Genomic DNA, 26,442 nt, shown 5'->3' with positions numbered 1-26,442 from the left:
TTAAGCTAGATCTGGGAATCATTCCGAATCCGCAAGCTGCGCTTTTTCATACCTTAACCAATCGGCGCTGATCGCTAAGCTGATTAATGCGTAAAAACTTACTGGTTTCCATTATGCGAATCGCGAGGGGGTGAACAAAAACAACAATAACAAAAAAACAAGCGCGGGGGTGATCTTTCAATCCAATTATGATCCGCCAGCCCCAGTTCTTTGAATGAAGTAATTTTCTGCAATTTTGCCCAAGCAAAATAGTTTTTTGTTCACCATTCAAACATCATACCGTTTCTCAAGCTCCCTAACCTAGTGAAGCCCATCCGCTCGCATTGCCGACGCAATAGTAAACAGAAGGAAGTAAAGGGCAGCCGTCTAGAGGCACGAAGACATAATTAGACATCGAATGCTACGACCCCATAAAACAGTCGTATATGATTGCACAAAACAAAATCTGGCTCAAAATTTTGAAAAACTAGCTGCTGTAGAAGCCCGGCAAGAAAAATGTCATACATGCGTTGCACGTGCGTCATCAAAATCATCAGTTGTAACGCCAATTAAGGGGCATGCTATAAAGTGTTAATTACTAAATGACACCATCATATTGTACGTGCCAAATTGGTGGTCAATTAGTATTGATACATAGTTTAGACAAGTAATAAAAACTTGTTTTTCTTCAAATCAAAATTTAGTTTTATTGCAGACATTGCCCATTACAACTATCCAATCAATGTCATAATAATATGAGTAAACACGAATAAGTTTATTACACATTAACTCAAATTATGAAGAAACACATTTTTTTTTAATAGAACATAAAATTGCTCATATTTGCTGTTAGCTAAAGTATGTTTGATAAATGATGTCATTGTCACCGCTAACGAGTATTTGTGTTATGACAGTGCATGGAAATAAAATATGGAAAAAACGGTAAAACGGTCTTGAATGATTAGATTAAAACCTCATTATTACTTTGAGTCAAAGTTCATGACACGCCGATAGGGTCGAAAAGCAAAAAAAAATGTATACCCGTAACAACCCAACAATAAAGTGAACTTGATCAATTTCAATTATGATTCCAAAAGGCCCCTGCTCTTAAAATCAAATGAAAGGTTATGTTACGGTCACGATTTTTCCGTTAATCTTGAGTTAAAATTAAGTACCCGATGGACCAATACCAGCCGGAGTGCAAACTGAATTTGAACTCACAAACGATTTATTTATTGTTAAAGGTGTTTTTTCTTCCTTTTCCTAAAACCACTATAGGAAAGGAGATAAAAATGCACGCAATTCTTAAACAACTGACTTTTTCGCAGTTTAGCCAATTGTGCTCTGCATTGCTTATCACTTAGTTCGCATGGTCTGTGCGGGAACATAGACATTGTTTCCGGCGCCTATCCGGCAACAACAAGCTTCGAACCTATGGTTTAGCATAATAATTAGTGCACTGCCGTGGGGTCCACTCGATTTCGGAACGATTCTTGTGACTATGCGCTGTTTCGTTTTGCACTGTTTACCTTTGTTTTGATCACAGCAAAACAATCAGCAAAGTATACGCGCTAACAGCAAACTGGGCGCTTGGCGTTCCGAAAGAGCAACAATTTTTCATGCTAATGCTACTCGCGGTTCATGTTTCGAAGATATGCTGATGAGCTGTGGTTAGGGTATAGTTCTCATGAACCCCGTCGTCAGTTTTTTGTTTCCGCTGGCAGATACCGTCTCAACCGTGGGTCAACTCACGATCCCACAATGGATACAGAACGGTATATAAACTCGAGAGATCTCTGAGAATAGTATCAGTTTAGTAGTGTTCTTTAGGTGATTTACTTGTCAGCTTAAGTGAAATTTTTTCGAAGAATGTTGAAGGTAATAATGTTGTGTAGTGCGAAAGTTATTCGGCAGAAGCAATTTAGTTTAAACCTTTAAAATCTTTGCTAGGTTGCACTCTTCACTGCAGCCGTGGTGGCAACGACCGCTGCATACATTGTTGGAAATGGATATAATATTGCAACGAAACATTCCAATCAATACTACGGTAGTGGAGAAAATTTTGGAAGTTCAGGTTACGGAGCGACTGGTTACGGCGGCAATGGAAACCTCGGATATAGTGGAAACTTAGGCTATGGTGGAAATGGAAACGTGGGATACAAGAAAATAGGAAAATATGATAACTATGATGATTATGATCACAAAGATTATTACGCTTACCCAAAATACAAGTTCAATTACGGGGTACAGGATTCGCATACTGGCGATCACAAGAGCCAGTGGGAAATCCGTGATGGAGATGTTGTGAAGGGAGGATACACCGTTTATGAGCCCGATGGCACCAAGCGAGTTGTTGAGTACACTTCCGATAAGCACAACGGTTTTAATGCTGTTGTTAAGAAAATAGGACACGCTCATCATCCGCAATTGTATGGAACAGCCGATGGTATTTCCGGAGGTGGCTACGACGGACAGCACGACGATAGCTACAGCTACAATAACGTCCACTGAAGCTTTTAAGCTACCAACGCAGACTGAATGAACTGCAAAGTTTATGTTATACCTGAGATTATGCTACCGCTGTGCGATTAAGGTTGCTTGAAAAAAGTGTACAGTTTAAGCCTGAATGTATATACAACATGTACAACTACTCGAAATACAACCAATCATCCCCACCTTGAGATCATTTGCTCGAATTACTTGCAGGTCGCATCTCTTCACTCCAGTCAGCTTTACTAACATATCGTTCGTTGTGTGTGAAATTCCGAATGTTGCAGCGGTAACGCGTCACACTTTTACCGTAAAAAATCAAATTTTGAGTGTTCAAATATTGGCAGCAGCAAATTCTGTTAAGGTGATTTGTTCGCTTATGCGAAATGGCGAAGAAATCTTTTTATATCAGTTCATGAAATGATTTTATGGATAACCAACCAAAGCATACAGCCACAGTAAAAACTTCATATAAACACAAACTTAATTTATATATCAGAGTTGTGGCAGTGTCTACTTTGCGTTTATATTTAGTTATATAAATAACATACAAACAACTACAAAAGATACTGAAAGTCGGTTCACCTTTGAAAAAAAAACTGCGAAAATTCGCTTGCGGTTCTACTTGAAGTGAAGAAATTATTTGAAACCAATTAGCTCTACGTAAAATTAAATAGTCACCATTAAAGCAATTAACTGAGTTAAGCAAATGTAATTCTTGGCCCGTAAGATTTTCATATCTGTAACTTTTTTTGTGGGAATCTAATGGTGACAGCTAAAAACTTGGATTTTTCCTGCTGCTGTCAAAAGAGGTAAAAAATCGATTTCTTTTTTATGAAGATACATTCATTATAAACGAAAAAAAATTAATGAACACTTGAATTTTTACTTTAAATTTGAATTATCGATAGTTAGAATAATATCGATCATTCCCGGGGATTTTCAATTCCGAAAGAGAAAAGTAGCACAGACTTACAGACATAACACTGGGAATAAATTTCCAATAAAATCATCGCTCGGCTTATATCAGTACTTTACGTAACACTAGCTCCATCTGCTGCTGCCCTGTTCGTACTGTGTCTTGTATTTCGACAGCAGTGCTAGCGTAGGTGCATGTGTCAAATTGGGAACCACAAAATATTCATCAGATTGCATGACACCGCCCCAGACGGGGTCTTGTCGCGTGACGACTGTTATGCGATTGAAAATTTGAAATAATCGTTTTTGAGACGATGGAGCTTGGTTCCAGTGTAATGTCTGTTAGTCTGTGATTGAAGTATTTAGTGGTATTCTGACGGTACCCGGATAACTGTCCCATAATGAAAAACAACATGTTGAGAAAACGGCGATTTAATATTATCCGGAAATTTTCTCATTTTCAGCTATTTTAAGCAATTACATTCAAAAATAATAACCAGAACAGTTTCATGGCACCACAAGTTTAACGTTGAAAACAAAAAACCATAGGTGCAATTGGTTTTACGCTACATAACTTGAAAAAAAAAACACAATATGGGACAAAATATGCGGGTACATTTCAAAAGTACCCTCACATATTTTGTCCAATCACTTAAAAAATCAACTACACGCAAAACTTTTCTTTATTACTTTAGAAGCAATAGCGCAAAATTGCCATTTTGGTAACAAATCCTTTACTGAAAAGGCAATAAAATTCTTCCCCAGTCAAGTAACAACACATACTGTCATATATTTAGCACATGTTACGGGAGTACGACTATCTGATAATGGTCGTTTCAACCACATGCAAAATTTTTTCTGTCGAGAAATGCTCCCTTTCCGTCTCCAGTTAAAAAAAAAATCACACACAATCGCATATGTTGCACATGTTAGGCCTCTCTGGTCAGACAGTAATACATATTTCCATTTCAAGTAAACACTGGGGGACGAAACGAAAGTGTTGACGGTTGAGATTCTGATTATGTGTGGATGAAGGGGAAAAAATGAACCAGATCGTTGCTTCAATACAAATGCAGCGAGTGAAGTTTGCTAACACATGCATTGCGGTGCTTGGCTGTATGTTCTCCTGCAGAAACACATACAAACGTGTGGCCGTCATAATTTTGATTACTTTTTGTTTATTACTTTTTGTGTATAATGCGCAGTCATAAAACACAAAAAGCAATAAAAAATTGCCCTAAGGTAATAAAATGTTCCCCGTTTGCGTTGGGTGTAGCAACATATACAGATTTTTCTGTATTTTACAGATTTTTGGACTGAAAAAGCAATACAGAATCTGTATTACAGAATTACAGAATATTGCCAAAAATATAGACTTTACAGATTTTTTTTGCTATACCAACGAACTAAAATCAATTTCAAAGGTAGAATTCGATTCGATTTTCAAAGTTTTGTAAAAAAACAACATCAGGATTATCTAGGTATCGATGAAGAAGAAATGGAATGTGACTTGAACGAAGCCCGAAAACGAACGTTTCGAAATATTTGTCAGGATTTCTATTCAAAATCCGTAAAAGAAATTGCAAAGAGGTGCGATTTCACCGATCCTGTTATAAAAATGGCAGCTTTAAGTAATCTTAAATCGTTCGTGAAATTGGAAAATTTAAATGATGCAACAATTCCCCAAATTCGTAACAATAACTGACTGACAAGGGTTGTCTAACGAATTTCGCACGCTTGAAAAAAACTTTTTGACCGGAAGATTCATTGAAACAAATGATTTAACTTGGCCTGAGCTGTTGAGCATCATTAGGCAGGATGGTAATTTCAAGTTTTTTATTACAGATCATTTGTGAGAATTTTTTATATAAATCTACACTCTTCGGCTTGTTTAGAACGCATACTTTCAATATATAATTGAAACCAGAAATTGCATGGCCCCTAAGCTAATGATCTCAATTTTGAAAGCTGAAAGCTACGTTGCAGACCAAGGAGGAGACTCTAATATTAAATTAACGAAAACTTTAAAAAATAAATAAAACAAAAACCTGTATGAACATCACGTAGAGAAGAATGAATTTGTTCAAATACGTTCTGAAAGTAAATTTTTTCCATCCAAGATTCTGAGTTTGCTCGATACAGATTTTTAATACAGATCTCAGAGTGTTGTGAAATATTTGCGAGTTTTTTTGCTTCAGATTTCGCGAGTAACACTGTATCTGCACTTGAAGCTGTTGAAGCTGCAGTTCCTGTTCCGGCTAACTTAGTGGATTTGAGTACGTTCGACATCACTATCGATGTGGTTTTGGGTGCTGCGAAGAAAATAAAACGTTCGTTCTCTGCTGGACTTGACGGTATCCCGTCGGTGATATTTGGTCGATGTGTATCATTCTTGGCTGAACCTCTGTGTTGCATTTTCAACAAATCTTTCGAACAGGGCCAATTTCCTGAAATTTGGAAACAATTCTTCACGTTTCCGGTATTCAAAAGTGGAGATCGTCGGAACGTGAGGAACTATCGAGGTATAACAAGCCTTTCGGCTACCTCTAAACTTTTCGAAATAATCGTGAGTACGTTTGTTTTATCTCGTGTAAAGAACTAAATCTCTACTGACCAGCACGGTTTTATGCCGGGGCGCACTATGGTCAGAATCGTGAAATTTCACGACAAAAATCTGTAATTCGGAAACCATAGACGCTAGAAATTTCTTGTCTTCTAGAAAGTTCTTCTACTAAGCGAAATTTATCGTTTGGTATGACTGGTTACTAGGGTGGTTCAATTGTACTCAAAATAAAAATTGTAACTTTTTTATCTTACGACATAGAGCAATATTGTCTTCCACAAAGTTATAGGTAATTTAATTTTATGAAACTTTTTTAAAAAAATATTTCTCTATCTTGTTTTTTTCACTGTTTTATGGCAATTTTCTAAATTCATTCGGGGTGGTTCGAAAAAAAAACACTATTATTGCTCTAGTTTTTCCAGCTTTATTCGGATTTCAAAGCGATGTTCGAGTGACTTTTAGGCCATAAAAAACTGCATATTTTGACACAAATAGATAATTGCTAACTATTCAGAGAAAAAAGTTACAGGTATTTTTTTGTTCTAAGATGACACTTTTTGGAGGCACCCTACTCCCTTGTTTGCCCATGTATGCAACAACAACACATTTAGGATGAAAGTACATAGTTTCACCTTCAAAATCCATGTTGTAAGAATTGTCAACTTTTGTGCCCTTTAAGCTTAAAATGCATTTAAAAGTTTCACATAAAAATTTTCACATAAAAATTTGCTAATCCATCATTCAAAACCATCTAGTTATTCCAACTTGGTTTTTATTCGGAAAATTCGTTCGAGTGACTTTTGGGGCATGAAAGAGCGCTTATTTCGATGTCAATGATTAGTTTCCAGTGCTTGTTGAAAATAAACTATCGTTGTTTTAAAATTGAAAAATGACATTTTAATAAGGTTCTCTACATATTCGAATGTTTACAAATTTAAATTGTTTAATATTAATCCAAAAACTCTTTCCACTCAATCGTAGATTAAATGACAGTTGCAAGTTTTAACACATCCTTTGAAAATAAGATGAACGTCTGTTCTCAGTGATACGGTTGCTAAGTGATTCCACCAACAATCGATCAAAATTTTTCGAGCCAATGCGAACCACTTTTCACAAATATCATTCAACAATACCACTAACTACACTGTCAATACTTCAATTACAGACTAACGGACGTAATACTGGAACCTAGCAACATCGCCACAAAAAAATTATCTTTTAAAATTTCCAATCTGACAACAGTCATCGCTCGACTCTAAATGCACCTGGGTTTGTCATATTAGGTATCTGACACAAAAATGCCAACAGAGGACTAATTTTCCTCGTACGATTACCGGAACTTGGTGGGGTGCTCACCAGGTACAGGAGACCTTCTAAGGTTATACCAAACAACGATATTGTCAGTTCTTGAATACGGTTGTTTCTGCTTTCGCTCTGCCGCGAACACGCACATTATAAAATTAGAGAGAATACAATATCGTTGTTTGCGTATTGCCTTGGGCTGCATGAGTCAACCCATACGATGAGTCTTGAAGTGCTAGCGGGTATTCTTCCGTTGAAACATCGTTTTTGGAATCTCTCTTACCGGTTGCTAATTCGATGCACAGTTATGAACCCATTAGTAATTGAAAATTTCGAGAGGTTGGTCGACCTTCAATCTCAATCCAAATTTATGGCTTTATATTTTGACTACATGGCTCAAGATATTAATCCTTCTTCATACGATTCCTCCAATGTCGCATTTTTAGATACTTCTAATAATGCTAGAACTTGCTGCTATTCAGTACTCCCTTGGGATCATCGAAACCCTACCCATAGACCACTACTGCATTTTCACAGACAGTCTCAGTTCCATTGAGGCTCTGCGATCGATGAAGCCTGTGAAGCACACCCCGTATTTCCTGGGGAAAATACGGCGGTTTTTAGGTGCTTTAACAGATAAAAAATACCGGGTTACCTAAGCGTGGGTCCCTTCTTATGTTCCATTCCGGGCAACGAAAAGGCTGACGCTTTAGCTAAGGTGGGTGCTATTGATGGCGATATTTATGTAAGACCAATTGCTTATGATGAATTTTATAGCATTTTGCGTCAGAGAACACTCAACAGTTGGAAATTATCATGGAATTCAGATGAACTGGGACGGTGGCTACACTCCATTGCTCCTAAGGTATCGACGAAAGCATGGTTCAAGGGGTTGGATGTAGGTCGGGACTTCATTCGCGTGATGTCAAGACTTATGTCCAATCACTCCACGTTAAACACGCATCTCTTTCGTATAGGGCTTGTAGACAGTAATCACTGCGTTTGTGGCGATGGCTACCATGACATCGAGCATGTTGTTTGGTCGTGTACCGAATTCTTTGGTGCTAGGTCCAAGCTAACAGATTCCCTTCGGGCCCGAGGAAGACAACCGAACGTTCCCGTTGGAGATATTCTGGGAAGCGCTGATTACCAGTATATTTCAGAACTATACTTGTTGATCAAAAAATGCCAACATTAACGTTTGAAAAAAAAAGACTTTTTTATATTCACCAGAAAGCTACAGAAAGCTTACACAAAGCGGAAACAACGCGGCACTCTTAGCGAGACTTTGCCACGATACATACTTTTAACTTAAGCAGTGCGAAAAAAATCGAAAAATTAAGTAATTTATTAGATATTAGATATAAGCGAATAGTTATCAATTATTAGAGATAAGTCAGTTTCATTTTTTATGTAAATCACCTCTTTAAAACAATTGCAACTCCCAACCTTAAAATTCCCAACCAGAAAACGGCAATGCCATACTAACCCCAGTAAATCGGGCGTAACGATCACTCCTTCTAACAAAATTCGCTTCTTTTTAAATTTAAAAGCCAATACATTGTAAACACTGCTCCGTTAAGCTACCGCATATGAGCTAGAAAATAAATAATTTTAAACCTAAACAGTCATCGCGGGACAACACCGTCTGGGGCGCTGCCATGCAATCTCACATATATTTTGTGGTTCCCAATTCGACACATGCACGTACGCTAGCACTGGTGTGCAGTGATGCAGTGCGAACACGGCAGTAGATGGTGCTAGCGTTGCTATCGTAAAGAACTGGTATCATCTTAAGGTGAAACGGGATTGTGACCTTTTCCAATACAATTTTGAGGTTAGAGTTCTTTTTACTTCTGTATTTTGATCGTAAAAAAATCGGCTTCCACTAAATAAACAGCACTCAAATTGCTACACCAGGCATGCAACAGTTGTGAAAACAATTGATCAAAGTTTCATGTACGTAGTCTTTATGAATCAAGAAAAAGTTAGATTGCAAAATTCGAGTTGATCGCGACCACGTCCCGATTCACCTTAACGTTGATTTGAATGAAACTTTGCTCAAAATGTTATGTTGGTAAGCAGGTATTAGACGAAGCAAATATTTGCTATTTTTGGTACGGATTTTATTTTGTGCAAATAAAATTCGTACAAAAAATAGCAAATGTTTGCTCCGTCTAATACCTGCTTTAGTCTGTGTTCCGAACTTTGATATATTTTTTTTTTTTTGGAAAATAGCTCCATCTTTCCGTCTCTTTCCTGACGGATTGGTTTCAAGAACCATCTCTATCGGGCTGTGGTCTGAAATCCTTATACCATGCCCAGCCCACCGCAACCTGCCAATCTTGGTGGTGAGGACGATAGATGGCTCCCCAAGCAGCTCCTGCAGTTCGTGGTTCATTCGCCTTCTCTACGTTCCGTTCTCCACCTGCAGTCCACCGAGGATGGTACGCTACATCTTTTGCTCGAAGACCGCAAGGGCGTGTTGGTCCTCCACAAGCATAGTACATATCTCATGCCCGTAGAGGACTACCGGTCTGATCAGCGTCTTGTAGATGATTAATTTGGTGCGGCGGTGATATCTACTCGATCGAAACGTCCTCTGGAAACTAAAGTATGTACGATTCTAATGCGCCAATGAATAGCTCTGCTGATATCGTTTTCGGCAGTTACTAGTGAGCCCAGGAACTCGAACTCATCGACCATCTCGATTTCATCACCACCATCGAGGTGGGAGGGTCACACTGTCAGGATCTAGCAGGGTGAGAAGCTACCGGGAAAAGGACGGAAGGAATCATTTGTCTCGTCTACAAAAGAGGTTTGTCACCGGATAGTAGCAACTGTCGTGCAATCACGCTGCTAAGCGCTGCGTACAAGGTACACTCCCAGCTTCTATGCCGCCGCCTATCACACAAAGGAATTCGTGAGGCAATACCAGGGGGGCGTCACCTCGGACCAGATCTTTGCACTGCGATAAGTACACCAGAAATGCCGCGAGTACAACCACGCACCACCTATTTATCGACTTCAGACTTCGACAGTTATGGTTCCTGGACAAAATTACACGATTGGTCAGTGCGAGTTTAGGGGACGCCCTCAAGTCCTTTCGAATCTCGAAGAGGGCTGCGGCAGGGTGATGAGGTTTCATGTCTGCTTTTTAACATTACCATGGAAGGTGATAATAGTAGAGCGTGGATAAACACGAGTGGTATCATCTTCAGGAAATCTGGCCTGTTACTTGGCTTAAGATTTGAAAGAAACGTACAGCAAACTTAAGGCTGAGAATTGAGTCGGACTACCCATAAACACGTCAAAGACAAAAACCTGAATTAATCCACCTAGTGGTGCAGAAACCTTTGTTATACTCACTATTACTTTATACATATTAGGCCAGTCAATTACAAATCGTATACCAACGTAAGTCCAATTTCAATAATGAATGAAATGAATTTAAAAGATAGTTTTCAGAAAGTTAACCAAAGAAGATCATTGAGTTAAAGCTTGACGTGGTTTTCGCAAATAGTATGAATGTTATCACTGGAGTACATGAGTCTCATTTTTTCGATCACAAACCAATTTTTAAATGCTGGCAAGAAGACAATGATGCTGATTTTACACTAGAACAGCAAACATGTATGTTAGTTTAATGCGGTTCTACTTATTCGCTTTATTTTCAGAAATCGTAGGACCTAGATTTATGAATCAGCATCAAGTTTTTGAAGTAGAATACTTCTCTCAGGAAGTTCGGCTACATAGGGATGTGAATGAAAATCTAAAACCGAAAAAAGTGAAAAATATGTCCAATTTCAAATGCTAATAAATCGGTTAGTATTCGATGGATTTCCTTCGTTCTTGCAGCAATAGATTGGAAAATCTTCTAAGATTCTTCCCAAAAGAAGATAATTGTAATTTTATTATTCACACTATTGTACTATTGAAAATAGTCAAGCCTTGTCAAAACGAAAAATTCGACCTCTGATTGGTCGTTATATGATTGCTTCTCAAGCACGGTCGACGGAATCATATACCTTGCAATTTGAAACATGCTATTTGGCCTATATAAGAGCCTGTTTCAGCCGAAGCCGCTCATAATAGTTCTTGACAGCGACAACAGTGCAGTGGATACCAGCGATGGCGGAAAGCGGCCATAGCTGTGGCGTAGCAATGGGTAGCGAGCGGATTCCAGCAACGATAGCAGCTGGGCCAGCTGATGCAGGGACAGTGGATACCAATGGTAGCGTATAGCGGCCACAATTGTGGCATGGCTGTGGATAGCGAACTAGTTGCAGTGAGGTACTTTAGTGAAATGAAGTCTCTGTGTGATAGTGGGCATTAGTAAATACATTCAATGAAAAGTTGACTCATTTTGACAACACGTGCGCCGTCTAGTTTGGAGTGTTAAATCAGCTTTTCACATTTTTAAATTTGTAAAAGTAATAAATTTTACTTCATCTCCGTGTCTCAAAACGTACTGAATTATCTTTTCCTTCAGTCATGAGCAAGACATCCGAAAAAATTTTCATCTCAAAAAAAATTTCATCTCAAAATTTAAAAATGGTCAAGCGGTCAAGCCCCAACCATGACAAGCAACTTACTATATTATTCAAAATGGTCAATCCTTGTTGAAGCGCAAAATTCGATTGATCTGATTAGTCAAAGTTTATTCACTAGAAAAATGACTGACACGTAAGCAGCCGGGTTATCTTTCTTGTAAAAGTATTCTACTTCATCCTTGCGGTCGTGGCTTTGCACCCTCCTGTGATTTTTTTTACAAATTGAAGCAAACTTCTACAAACCTGCTCTCGAAATATAGTTTAGAATTATACAGGAAAAAAATATAGCTATTGATGAAAGTTGTCAATTTAATTCTATCTCAAATACATTATCTGAAAATGAAGGTTCTCCACGATCTTTGAGAATTTTAGATTTTCAGAGTGTAGGCAAGAACATTATTCTTTTCGAAGGCCTAGGCTGTATGAAAAAAATCATAGGAAGGTTGTATGCAAAGCCACGACCGCAAGGTTGAAGTAGAATACTTTTACATGAAAAATAACCCGGCTGCTAGCGTGTCAGTAATTTTTTCTAGTAAATAAACGTTGACCGTTCATTAGCAGTATTGTAATTTCTTTTTGTTCGATATTTTGAATGAAGCTCATTGAATATTTTTAAATTTTGTGCAAATGATAAGTTGAAGTGCTGCCAAATTGTCATATGCACATTTAATACGACATCATTAAACGGGAACGGAACAAAGGCTACGGTTATGCAGAACGCGAATGCCGGCGCGATGCGATTCGCCTTACCGTGGTGAAATGTACAGCTCTTTTTAAGGCGAAATAGAGCTATACATTTCGACACATTTCGTCTTGCCTAATCGCATCGCGCCGTTATTTGCGTTCTACATGATCGTAGCCAAACACTAAGCGACGCAAACACATAATAATAGTCAGAGTATGCATGCAGATGAAGATAATTAAATTTGGATTATAGCGCAAAACGAGAAAATATTAACTCTTCAAATATTCATTTGTGTTCTTCCAATTTCAGTTGTTCAATTTAAAATCCGATGAAATGTCTGTTTATTATCTGATTAAGCTCTTATATAGGCCAAATGATGCATTCCCAATATACTAGGTCCATAACTCTGCCGACCGTGCTTGGGAAAGCGCGGTATAACGACCAATCAGAGGTCGAATTTTGTGTTTGACAAGGCTTAAGAATTTTCAATAGTACAATAGTTCGAATGATAAAATTGCAATTTCATGCATTTGGTAGGAATCTTAGAAGATTTTCTAATCGATTGCTGCAAAAACGAAGGAAATCCATCGAAAACTAACCGATTTATTAGCATTTGAAATTGGACATATTTCTCACTTTTTTCAGTTTTAGATTTTCATTTCACATCCCTATGTAGCCGAACTTCCTGAGAGAAGTATTCTACTTCAAAATCCGAAATAAAGACTTTTTAAATCTTGCTGCGATAACGAGGAAGTGGAAAAACATGAATACTCTGTTTGCACTTAGTCTTAAATTAGAAAGCAATATTTATATCTTACATGAGCATATTGTATCATTCATAGAGATAAGTGACTTTTCACCTGCGCACACTAGTAAACGTGTATAGCTATGTGGAGTTGCTTCAACACTTCTTCCTAATTTTGCCGATTACGTTCACCAGCTACTTTAGATTCCTGGTCACAAATTTATTACATAAAATAAGTATTCAACTGAAAAATTTTCCAGCTGTTCAAAACGTAGCATTTCAAACAAAACAGCGATTTATTTGTGTTTTTATCTCAACGGGTGGCACAAACACATTCGTACGTAAATAGGTCTATACATCTCTGGTAAAGCTTTTCAAAATATCTGCATTGCTAAATGTGTTACATGTGCAAACTGTGGGATTAGATTTTACTACAATGCTTGGCTCCGGAAAGCTGTAAATGTTTCTTACTATTCGCAAACCTAGGTTCAACGTATAATTTAGTCTATATTTTATAAGAAGTGAGGACGGGAGCTTCGGAAGAAAAGGAGCTAAGTAAGCATTGCAGTTTCTTCTAAAATCTGGTTCAAATTTCCAAGACAAAGCTTAAGGGTAATTTATTTACACCTGTAAGACGCACTACGAAGAGTGTAAAGATTATGAAAAGTTGTCGATGATTGTTGACTTCCTTTGAGAAATAAATAGCGATACGAAAAAAGAGGGATAGAGAAGAGGAAAGAGCAATGAGAGAGAAAAACTATCCAGAAAGTAAAATATCCCATGTCAAAACTATACTTTGGTCAAAACTATACTTTGGTCAAAACTCTACAGTTCAAGCAACCAATAAAAGATCGCACTCAGTATGATTTTCAAAGATCTCTGGGGCTTTCATTTGAGCATGCGAACATCAAAATCGAAATAAGCGTTTTGAAAAGAGAGTTTTTTTTTGTTATTTTTCTTTTTTGGGTCGATTTTGATATACTACACATATAAACAACATATTTACACATACATACTTTAAGGCACACATACACAAACATACATAAATTGTTAAATTCGTCGATCTGAGTACATTGGTATACAACACATGGCTCTCCGTGCCATTAATTTTGCCTTAAAAGTTAAATGTTTTATATAAAAAATACTCTTTGATCAATATTTCAAAATCCAAGCCACTAATCAAAAATCCACTCGGTAGCATTCTGGGGGAGCACAGTAGCTTTCGTTTGCGTTTAAGATCATTACAATCGGATATTGCGTTCTGTAAGAAAGGTGCGTTAGTATTTTGCGGCACATATATACAGACAACATACATACACACACACACATACACACACACATACACACGAACAGACATTGCTCAGTTCGTCGAGCTGAGTCGAATGGTATATACGATTCGGCCCTCCGGATCATGGATCTATTTTGCGTTTTTCGACCGATTTTATAACCTTTATTTAGTATAACAAAGGTAAAACATGAAACGTAGAAGCTCGAGGGCAGACTCTGTTAGCCTCCAACCAAGTGTATTTGGGCTCATTAGTGACCGCCGATAATGACACTAACAGAGAGATAAAACGACGCATTATAGCCAAAAATCGCTCCTACTTTGGACTTCGGAAAACGCTTTGATCGAACAAAATTCGTTGCTTCACAAGTTGATCATTTACAAGACACTTTTTAGACCGTTAGTGTATTTGTGTATCTGGGCTCTCGAAATATAAACCTTGCTCGCGGAGGACCAGAATGCCCTAGGGGTTTTCAAACGGAAGGTGCAGTACGATCTACGTTGGGATGCAGTTGGAAGAAACGGCTAAAATCGGTAGACTATGGAGGGCTGGGCATGTCGCAAGGATGTAGAACGAAAGCCCAGTCAAAATGGTTCTGGATAACGACCCAATAGAAACGACCGAGTTTTGCGCCTTTGAAAATTCGAAGAGGTGGCTCGAAGTTGGTCATTTGTGGCTTCAACACAGTTTCACCCTAGATGACAATGTTTCCCTATGCATTTGCACTAGGGATGTTTCGGATATCCGAATCCGTAAATGCGGAACAGCCGCATTAAAATCGATATCCTTATTAACATCTGCATCCGTAATCACATACCTGCATCCGCATCTGCAGATGTCTGAAAAATCACATCCGCAACTTTCCTGATTTGAATTTATAAAAAAGCATGTTAATCGTCACTGAGCCAAACAGCTGTTTGAAGCCGTTAAAATAATGAGCGACATACTGTCAACAAAAAAATTGAGCACACAAATGCTACAAGCTTCCGAAAATTTCAACGGCCACAGAAGGTTAATGTGAACTACAATGTAGAAAAGTTAAACCTTGGTACTGACTGCCTCCTAGGGCTTTTGGTAATGAAAAACCGCTCCACCATTTATCCTTGCATCGAGCAGTTTCGAAAAAGCACGATCAGTTAATTATAGTTAATTATGTCAGCTCCATTCATTAACTCGAGATCGAAAATTAATGCTTAGTCTACTTCGCAATAGAGCAGACAATAATTTCAAACTGCGAAACACTTCACTTTAATTCTCACTTCATTTTCAATTCTATCACTTTTCACTTGCAGATGCGTACTTCGGCTTCTACTTAGAGCCTTTTTCAGTGCTTGGCTGGATTGAAAAAAACTTCGAATTAAAGGCTATATACGAATTTGCCTACATATACGAAAAGAAATAGATGTGACGTGTATTCTGAACAGTACAAGCTCGAGAAAAGTACTTAAATTCCAAATCATGGATGAATTGAACTGTGTTTTTACGATAAGTTGTTAGCTAAAACTGAAACATTACCAAAATTAATCTGATACAACAAGATCAACTATTTTATTTTGGCATTTCACTTTGGCTAAATAGCTAAAGAAATTCAGAAAACTTATACAGTCGATTTCAAGAGTGGAATTGTTCAAATACCTTCCGATGAACTGTTTAAATAATTTGAATTCAATGCTGTTCATATGTATTTAAATATCACATACTATATCAATTGATCGGTATATGAAGAAAAAAAATCAATTGATCGCTATCGATGTCTATGTATCAATTGATTGTAGACTTACAAAAAACTGCATTCCTCAAACCTTATTGATCCATTAACTCACAATGAACGCTACCGGTTTCCTTTGGACCGCCAGCATGTGTTTGGTGCGCACTTCCGTCACAGTCACGCGGGTAGTGCAGCATCTCGTGCGAACTGGCATCTCTTACGCAATTATTGCTGTGTAGCTGATCGCGTGACTCGCTGCGAACTGTCCCATAAACTACCGTTCGAGATGTTGTTGTCTCACAATCGGTTTCGTATTTTTTTTCGATCACAACCTGGCAATTTGCTATGCCTAATTGACAGATTGATGTATGTTTTCGGGACCGCATATATATACCAGTTCAATGACTCAACCAATCGAATGGTAAATGAATACAGAAACCACAGCATGTTTCTTATCTAATTACTTGAATTATTTCACATCACTGCCCTTAAATCATTGAACCCAGTTTTATTGCGCGACTTTGCCTCAAATGGGAAAACAAGTTCTCGCTGCAGGTAAGCCAACCGGCTTTGGAAAATGATCTTTTCCGTCGCTGCGTTCGTCAAGCGAACTTTTTTCTGCCAGCAGACGTACGAAAGAGATATTTTATTTACCATTTCACAGCAGTTTTTCACTTTCATTCAAGAAAAATCTGCCCCGTCTATCACCAAGGGCAGTCCACTAGCCTAGCTGAGCCGCTGTAATTATTGGCTTATGATAAAAATCTCGCTGGCACGAGCCTGTTAGTCACAAAAGGATAGAAACGTTGGTGACATTCCTAGCGGAAAAAGGGGCTTTGATTGACCGTTTGACCAACAAGTGACTTCACTGCTGATTAACTGGTTTAGCAGCTGTGTACGATAAGGCGATTGATTTAATTATCACATCTAGGTACATAGGCGTCAAGAGCAATCATGCGGGTAAGTGACAATGGAGTGTTTTCTATTGTATAGGGAACCGCGTAAATAGCGCGAAATTTAAAACCGATCTTAGAGCACTGAGCATTGATAAATACCCGAAAGATCTATACCCTTTATCAAATTATAATTATGACATTCATTGGACACTGAATTACACAAACTTGAAAAATGTATGGTTACATACATACTTTAAAAATTGAAAACACCAGCGACCGATATTGAGCTAATTTTATTCAAATTTAATTTTCCAAATTATTTAATTTTTATTAAGACATATATTCATATATGTGAAATAAATAAATTATAAAAAATACTACAAGGTATATAGCCCTAGGTTGTATGAAATGGTGACCTAGGACGAAATGTATATATTATATGCTGCGATAAGCTGTTCATAGGCAACACTACCGTTTATATTTGATGATCGTTATTGTAAAACTAGCGATGCATTAATACATAAAATTTTACACTAGTCGTAGTTGCGAAAATTCTCATACCTCTTATCTTCAAGCATCTATAGTTCTGAAAAGAACCGATTCCATAATCTTCAGTTAGAAATTCGTGCTACAGAACGCTGATGATCGCATCATCGGTAGCATTGAATATTTTGCTTGACCGCGCATAATAAAGTTTGCTCTCCCCTGTGCCCTCCAGTAGCTGTGCCAGCCAAATATCCTGCAGTGTACGATGGTAACTGATGCTGCCGTGTGCAAAATAAAGGTAACATACCCTGCGGTGCCTGGAAGTTGGCTCGTATGCAGCTCTCGTTTCTCAATGTCGCGTACCTCTAACAGCTATACTCCACTCGCTTTTGTGTGACAAACTAGACTGAAGCTGAATTTTCTACACGCAGTCTTTTGTATCGAGTTCAGAGTAGATTTTTGCCATTATGGCGTGGCCACGCAGCTTAGAGAAATACAAACAAACCAAAACACTTTATTGAGTCAAAACATGTTGGCAGTGGAATTTATTCCATCCATGTTATTGTTATCCGTGCTCGGGAAGCAAGCCAATAGCGAGGGAAATGTATGGAAAAGCTTGTCCTTGGAATTTTTCACCTTTTTTGAGCAGTAAAGCAACAATGTTAAACATTATATCAAACAATTGTTACACATTTTATCTATCCACCGACATATAAATGACTAAGATGCATTAAGTCGTTCGCTCACTATAATCGTTTGAAATCTGACGCAACATTTGCCAGTTTCATTTTCAATTTCACAAAATGTTAACTAGTATAGAAAACAAAGACGTAGTCCTACGTCAAAAAAATTGTTTGTAGTTCTGCTACCTTGGTCGGCTCACTGGGCTTACACTATGGTTTAGATAAGAGGGACGAATTCCTGTTTTGTTCATAACATGGGTCGAAACCGGAGAATTTCCGCAATTAAAATGCTTTACCGTCGCCAAGATTTTTGTGCAATTCAATTTTGTACAATGCGCTTGCACAACCATTGCCATTTTGAACAAAACTGAGCATGCATAACCAAACAAAAAAAAATCACAGGAAGGTTGTATGCAAAGCCACGACCGCAAGGTTGAAGTAGAATACTTTTACAAGAAAAATAACCCGGCTGCTAGCGTGTCAGTCATTTTTTTTAGTAAATAAACGTTGACCGTTCATTAGCAGTATTGTAATTTCTATTTGTTCGATATTTTGAATGAAGCTCATTGAATATTTTTAAATTTTGTGCAAATGAGAAGTTGAAGTGCTGCCAAATTGTCATATGCACATTTAATACGACATCATTAAACGGGAACGGAACAAAGGCTACGGTTATGCAGAATGCAAATGCCGGCGCGATGCGATTCGCCTTCCCGTGGTGAAATGTACAGCTCTTTTTAAGGCGAAATAGAGCTATACATTTCGACACATTTCGTCTTGCCGAATCGCATCGCGCCGTTATTTGCGTTCTACATGATCGTAGCCAAACACTAAGCGACGCAAACACATAATAATAGTCAGAGTATGCATGCAGATGAAGATAATAAAATTTGGATTATAGCGCAAAACGAGAAAATATTAACTCTTCAAATATTCATTTGTGTTCTTCAAATTTCAGTTGTTCAATTTAAAATCCGATGAAATGTCTGTTTATTATCTGATGAAGCTCTTATATAGGCCAAATGATGCATTCCCAATATACTAGGTCCATAACTCTGCCGACCGTGCTTGGGAAAGCGCGGTATAACGACCAATCAGAGGTCGAATTTTGTGTTTTGACAAGGCTTAAGAATTTTCAATAGTACAATAGTTCGAATAATAAAATTGCAATTTCATGCATTTGGTAGGAATCTTAGAAGATTTTCTAATCGATTGCTGCAAAAACGAAGGAAATCCATCGAAAACTAACCGATTTATTAGCATTTGAAATTGGACATATTTCTCTTTTTTTTCAGTTTTAGATTTTCATTTCACATCCCTATGTAGCCGAACTTCCTGAGAGAAGTATTCTACTTCAAAAACTAGAATAAAAAAGAAAGAGTGCTTACATATACATTTCCTCTGAGCATGTTTGTTGTTAAGTATGAGAGTATGAGAGTTACCACAAAAGATCAAAATAATGGTCGCAGTGGTCCAAATCTTACAAAAAAAAAAAGTATGAGAGCCACAAAGAACTCCAAAATTTCAGTTTTCTCCTGTTATGTCTACGTGTTTTTCATAGGAACTGAAATGTTTTTTACCTGTCACAGAGATAACGTTGTAACCACCAACCCTAACTAGAATGCTATCATAATTCCATGATATGTTAATAACTCGTTCCCAAATTATGGATCTGTTATTTTGGATTCCATTGGTAAAATTTCGTGTTGCGATTCAGTATTGCTTTCAAATGGAAAAAATACTATTCAAGCGAAGTAATGGTTAATAATTGTTACGGAACGTCTACTCTAGCTAATTTAACCGTAAAGTACTGGATTACTCAATTTCGTCGAGGCCGTGTTTTCACAACCAATGCACCACGCTCTAGAAGGTCAAATGAGGCAGTCACACTGAAAAATATCCAAAACAAATCATGTAATCGTTCTAAATGGCCGCAATAATTGCCGCATCTGTTTGCGCAATAATTGCCGCGTTTCTTAACAATTGGTCAGGTAGGACCAACGTCTCAAATTTTCGACGGAGTATTGACCAGTATTTCAATGGAATTCGCAAGCTTTTGATATTCATTTGAGTACCTTGAACATAGTAAAACAATCAATGAACAATATTATTACCTATACATTATTAGATCGATAAGGCGTTAAAATCAAAGCAAAAAGATCGCACATGGACAGAAAATAGACTTTCTCTCCAAAACAACGCTCTGCTATTTCGCGATACGACCTATAAGAAACTACGATACGGTCTGGCTTCCGTACTGAAAAACCTTTCCAAATAGTTGCAAATTATAAAAATTGGACGTTTCTGTCGAGAGTAATTTAAGCTTGAGAACAAATTTTCACCAGTCCGAAAAAAAATAACATCAAAAAAAACTTAAAAGATGCTGTAATTGTACATAGATTTACCATAATTCAACTATGCTTTTCATTGCAAATACATCATTTTTACATTAAAAATCATTGTCCAGAACAATAAAAAACATTGTTTTTGCCTTTCTACCATGAAAAAGGGGGGTTGTTGTGTATCGTAACCATCTACCAACAAAAAACATTGTGAAAACATGGTAATAACAAGAAACGTTCGCAAGCCAACAGTAAATATACCCTGTTTTTATAGTTACAATAAAAAATATAGTCCATTTACTGTTCTCACCACAAAATACATCATAAATTTTTTTCGGGCCGAGTCTTCAAGTTTTGGGATTATCTCCCGCACCGAGTGTCAATTTATGATCAAAAATATTTCTAGCAGCTGAACGGTTTGCTTGATCGGTATAGTGTCTTCGACAAAGTTGAAGATAATGATTTTGTCCTTTCAAAAATATATACACTGTAAAAAAAATGAATTTTTTCTATTATTTTGGTAAATGTTATTTGTTTTTGTTTTTTTTTCTCCAAATACAGATAACTTTATTATTAGTTAACTTATAATGTGTAGTTTTGTAGAAAAATCCCATTAAAAATGTGAGTTTTTTGAGACATTTAATTTATAATTATATTTTTATGTTTTTTTTTTCTAAACAAAAATCTTATATCTCACAATGTGTAGTTTTTCCGGAAGGACAAAAATACTGCCTATAGCTTTTCAGAAGGTGTTATACCAACAATCAAACCAACCGTTCTGGTTCTAAAAATATTTGTATTAATCAATACCACTTTTACATGGCTTTTTACATAGCTTCACAAAAAAGAGTCGTGAATCAAAAAAAAAGAACAAAAATGCGAATTTCGCTCATAGAAACTAAACAAAAATCATTACCTGTTATTTTATGGGGTTGCTTGGATGGTGTTTCGCTATTTCAAGCTGTTTCATAGGACCCGGAAGCTACCATCTAGAATTTGAAAACGACGTAAAAATTCGGATTCTGATCTCTGAGCATCGTTTTGTTTCTGGAAATATTTGGCTATTCAGGCTGTTTTTCAAAAACCTAAAGTTGCCATATACCAATTCAAAATGGTGTCTGAGGTTAATTTCCGCTCTCTGGAAATTACCACCAGAAACCCAACGTAATCATCCTCAAAATGGCATCTGAAACCGATTTCCGACCTCTCGGCACCATCCCGATCCCGCAAATATCCATATTGTATGTTTTTCCCTTTCTCCTAGAAAGGTATAGCAATCACTGACAAAACTAAAGGTATGAAAGTGCTCCAAAGGGCCGAATGTCATATATCACTCGACTCAGTTCGACGAGCTGAGCATTTTCTGTATATGTGTGTGTATGAGTGTGTATAACGCTCTTCCGATCTCACTCGATTTTATCAGAGATGGTTGGACCGATTTCAATGAAATTAATTGCAAATGAAAGGTCCAGTTGCCCCATAAAACCCTATTGAAATTTATTGTAACCTGATTTCTAGTTTAGAGGTTATGTATCAAAATGTAAAAATCACGAAACATCAATATCTCAGAAACTACACAACCGATTTGAACAAAATTAATTTCAAATTAACGGGCTACCTAAAAAACCCTTAATTTTTAAATTTTATAAAGATTAAACACGTGGTTTAAAGGTTATGCAAAGAAACGTGTTCTGGAGACTATTTAATCTCACTCATATTTCTCAGAGATGGCTGAACCGATTTTCATAAAATCAGTGTCATATGGAAGGTCTAGTTGCCCCATAGAACTCTATTGATTTTTTTTTAACAAATGGACTTTAACTTTGCCTGTTATGTTTAAAAATGTGAAATCCAGCTATGAAAAGAAACATATTCCGAAGACTACTTGAACTCACTCACTTTTCTCAGAGATGGCTGACCCGATTTCCACAAAATTAGTGTCAAATGAAAAGTCTAGTTGGCTCATAACACCGTATGAAATTTCATTGTAATCGAACTGTAACTTCGTCTGTAATGTATCAAAATGTGAAAATCACGAACTTCATTATCTCAGAAACTACACCACCGATTTGAACAATATTGATATCAGATGAACGGGCTATTTAAGGGTTAACTGATGAACTATAATGATTGAACACGTGGCTCCAAAGTTTGGCTGCCCTATAGGTTCCCATTTCATTTGATTACAATCGGACTTATATTTCAACCGTTATTTATTAAATTGTAAAAACAACGAAAGTCTATAATCTTAAATATTACACGACTTATTTGAACATAGCTAGGATCATGCGAACGAGTTATCTCTCATATTTACAAGTAACAAACTTCATAACAATTTGATATGTGGTTCAAAGTTGTGAAAAGAGAAGAAATTCAAAGTCTATTTAAAACTATACCTGCTTTGATCAAAACATGTGGCCTCAACCAAATTTAAATATGGAAAATAATAGTACAATAATTTGAACGTTCCCGGTATTGCTCGTGATTAAAGTTATCAAAATTAAGAATCCTTTCTTTTATTCCGCTATTTTTTAAGCACTAACATTATGTAAAATTTCATATTTTTTACTTCAAATATTACTTAAGAAACAACATCAAAATTTTTGAGCCCAAAGAGTGAATATACCTTTATTGGATTGCAGTGTTCATGTAAATCTACTTTAACAAATAATAAGTTTGAAAGAGAAAGGCTGGGATTGACCACTAGGTGGATTAATTTGGGTTTTTTCCTGTGTGGACTCATCGCTGCGACCTGAAACATTGATCTTTTGTGATATCGCCCGTGTGCTTGCTGTATTCCGCACTTCTAGCAATATTTTCGCCGTAGTAGTGCGCGGTTATAACCGATCATGTTGGTGTCTTCTACAAAAAGTGCGCAAATCCAACTTCCGCACTTTTTGTGGAAGACATTACCGCGATTGGACGTACCCGCGCACTTCTGTATTTGTCGAGATTTTGTAGAATTCAACGTGATGAAAGGGCTTAAGGGGAGCCTGAGAATAAACTCATGCTTAAAAGCCCGTTGACATCAAACGGCCCTGATTCTACAAAGATTCGAAACCACGATCACCCGCTTGTCAAAGCGGACTTGCGGCTACGAAGCTGTATGGTTTAGATTGTTTCGATAATCATAAATACAAATAAATATGAATGAGACAGATGTTGTCATTTTTTAATGTTTGGCTTTATACCGCATCGAAGAATATAGATGTCTCTAAATCAGTGAAAGCAATTTACACCTAAAGATTCGGCAAGAAGGTTATGAAGTTGCAAGCCACTTGCGAATGTCCAATCAGTACAACTGACACAATTAATAATAGAATCTTCGTGAGAAGTTATTATCCTTGTTTAAAAAAAAACATAACAATCGTACAATCTTTTGGCCCGATCTTACTTCCTGCCATTGCTGTGGAAAATTAGAAAAAGAAACATTATTATAAAGCATACTGGAGAATACATTGATCAAAAAACTCCCATATATTTTGTATTATTTATTAATAAAAGTGTATTTATAATTTTCGGGACAGTCTATATTTAGTCATTTTAGGATGTATTCGAGAAACCGGTGCTTGCCGTTTTGGATTTCAAAATGGTGTCATTATTCAAGTTCTAAAAATACCAATGTTCTATCGTACAATACGTTGCAATCGAATTCACCCAAGCAACGAACGAAAGTAAATCAAAAAGATCAACTGCATTACCTACGTAAGTTCTTGTTTATATAAAATAAGATACATATAAAATACTATTTTCAGCAAAACAAATATTCTTTAAAAATATGTTCTGAGGACAAAACTCAGAAAAAAATTAACTTTTTTTGTGGAAAATAAACGCGATTTCGTACGAAAAGGACAGATCACACCACTATGTGGATTGATTCGTGTTTTTTTATTAGTAGGCCAGATTCTTTTCAGTTTATGTAGCATATACAGATACCTAGGGGGAATAGGAGCATAATGAGCATTCTAACTTGGTTGCTGATTTAAGCATGGAAAACGACAAAAATTTTGAACTGTCTTCAGTGCAAAACTTGAATTAACTATCTATAATTAAAGGTACAATATTCACAAATTGGAAAGTTTATCGTATAATGGTGAAAAACACAAATTAGATTCATGCATCAAAAACTAGCAATCAGTCGATGTGTGGGGCACAATGAGCACCCCACTGGGGCATAATGAGCACCCAAGGGGTATAATGAGCACTCTTATAGAACATATCTAGAAAGTGTGTAGAAGTACAACTAATGGGCCAACGTTTGTCGCGAGTTGCCGTGTTACTTGGCGGCTTGTTTCGTCGCGCCTTATTGGCCAATTCTGCCTGCAGTCCCTTTTTCTGACCGATTCGGTCTCAAAGATTTTCTAATATATGTTCGCACCATCACTGTAAACAAACACTGACAATGGAAACAGACAAACTCACAAGTCTACTGAGATGAATTTCAGGTAAGTTTATGTGACAAGGTGTGCTCATTTCACCCCACCTAAAGGTGACCATTTCGCCCCTATCGAATTAGCTCAAGTTAATATGAGATTTTAACACTAATTTTAGCTTAAAATCAAAACTTCAATGATGGTGAAATTTGGGGTACGACCCATACGTCATATTGATGTGTCTACATACTTGATTGAGCCATTGAAACGACCGTAGAAGCTTATTTTGTAGTGCGCAATAATAATAATTTTTCCAACATCCGGGAACCAAGTTGATTTTTTCAATATATTTTCATATTTTAAACAGACAAACCACTTTTGTTCTACATAAAGAGATACTACAGTGACAACGGTAGAGTTCCACATACCATATTGTATTAAGAAATGCGTAGTTTCGCATAAAAGAGGGGTGCCCATTTCGCCCCGTATGCTCATTAATCCCCCTACTAAAAACTAATTCGGCGAAATTCGCCCACTTTCTTACAAAGATTATCAATTCTAACAGAAAAACGCTTTAACAAAAATGTTAACGTAATTATTAAAAACCTTTTTTATGTAAAACAATTTTTGCTTAAAAATTGCAAAAAAAATTAAAAATAAAAATTTTTCATTCAAGTTTCAAAGCTTCGATTGCACTAATGTTACAAACATGGAGAAATATTGCAGTATAAAAGCAAATCCTTGGTGCTTCATTTCGATTCGGAACTTGACCTTCTGTTTGTAATACACAGACTTCGCAGCCAACTGTTTAGTGTACAGGACAATTGCGGGGCTAGCGCTACGATCCTACTGACACTTACAGTCTCTCCCGAGTCGAGACTCGAACCTACGACAACTGACTTGTTAAGTCAGCATCGTACCTCGAGTCCATACTATTGCAGTATGTTATATCTGAATATTTTCTACTTGTAATTTTAATTATTATTAAAAGGTGCTTCTCTTTCTACCACTGAAAATATTTAGATTTATTTTGAAAGAGTTCAACAGTATCTTGTTTTATTTTAACGCATTCGTGCCTAAAATAGTCGTTAATTCTGATTTTGATGAGGTATAACTGAACAAGATGATTTTTATCATCTTTCTTTTAATTTGACCGTTCAAAGACTACAAGCTATGTCTTTTTGAAAATAGTAATATATATATTTTTTTTTTCAATTTTATCATCAAACAAAATTTATTCTTTATTCCTAAAAAATGTTTGCTGCATTTTTAAGTATAAAATTCATAATATAATTTATTCAACTCTCCTTATTAAATTTAATGTATACAAAGTATTATTTATTTTCAAATTTTCATTTCGCCTAACAAAATGACGAGAAGCTACTCAAAGTAGTAGAAAAGAGATGAGAAATATATCTTGCCACAGGAAAAGA

General features: G+C 36.8%; 1 protein-coding gene across 1 annotated transcript; it reads left to right on the top strand.

Moving 5' to 3' along the window:
* Positions 1 to 1,786: 1,786 nt before the first annotated feature.
* On the top strand, positions 1,787 to 2,645 carry LOC129721316 (adult-specific cuticular protein ACP-20-like). The gene is made up of 2 exons (XM_055673755.1): positions 1,787 to 1,857; positions 1,930 to 2,645. Exons 1-2 carry the CDS (start codon positions 1,849 to 1,851, stop codon positions 2,488 to 2,490), a joined length of 570 nt encoding a protein of 189 aa, XP_055529730.1. The 5' UTR covers positions 1,787 to 1,848; the 3' UTR covers positions 2,491 to 2,645.
* Positions 2,646 to 26,442: the final 23,797 nt, after the last annotated feature.

This window comes from Wyeomyia smithii, chromosome 2 (assembly GCF_029784165.1).
Source record: "Wyeomyia smithii strain HCP4-BCI-WySm-NY-G18 chromosome 2, ASM2978416v1, whole genome shotgun sequence".
NCBI lineage: Eukaryota > Metazoa > Arthropoda > Insecta > Diptera > Culicidae > Wyeomyia > Wyeomyia smithii.
Note: the sequence above shows the minus strand (reverse complement) of the source record. Positions and strands in the feature narration are given on the sequence as shown.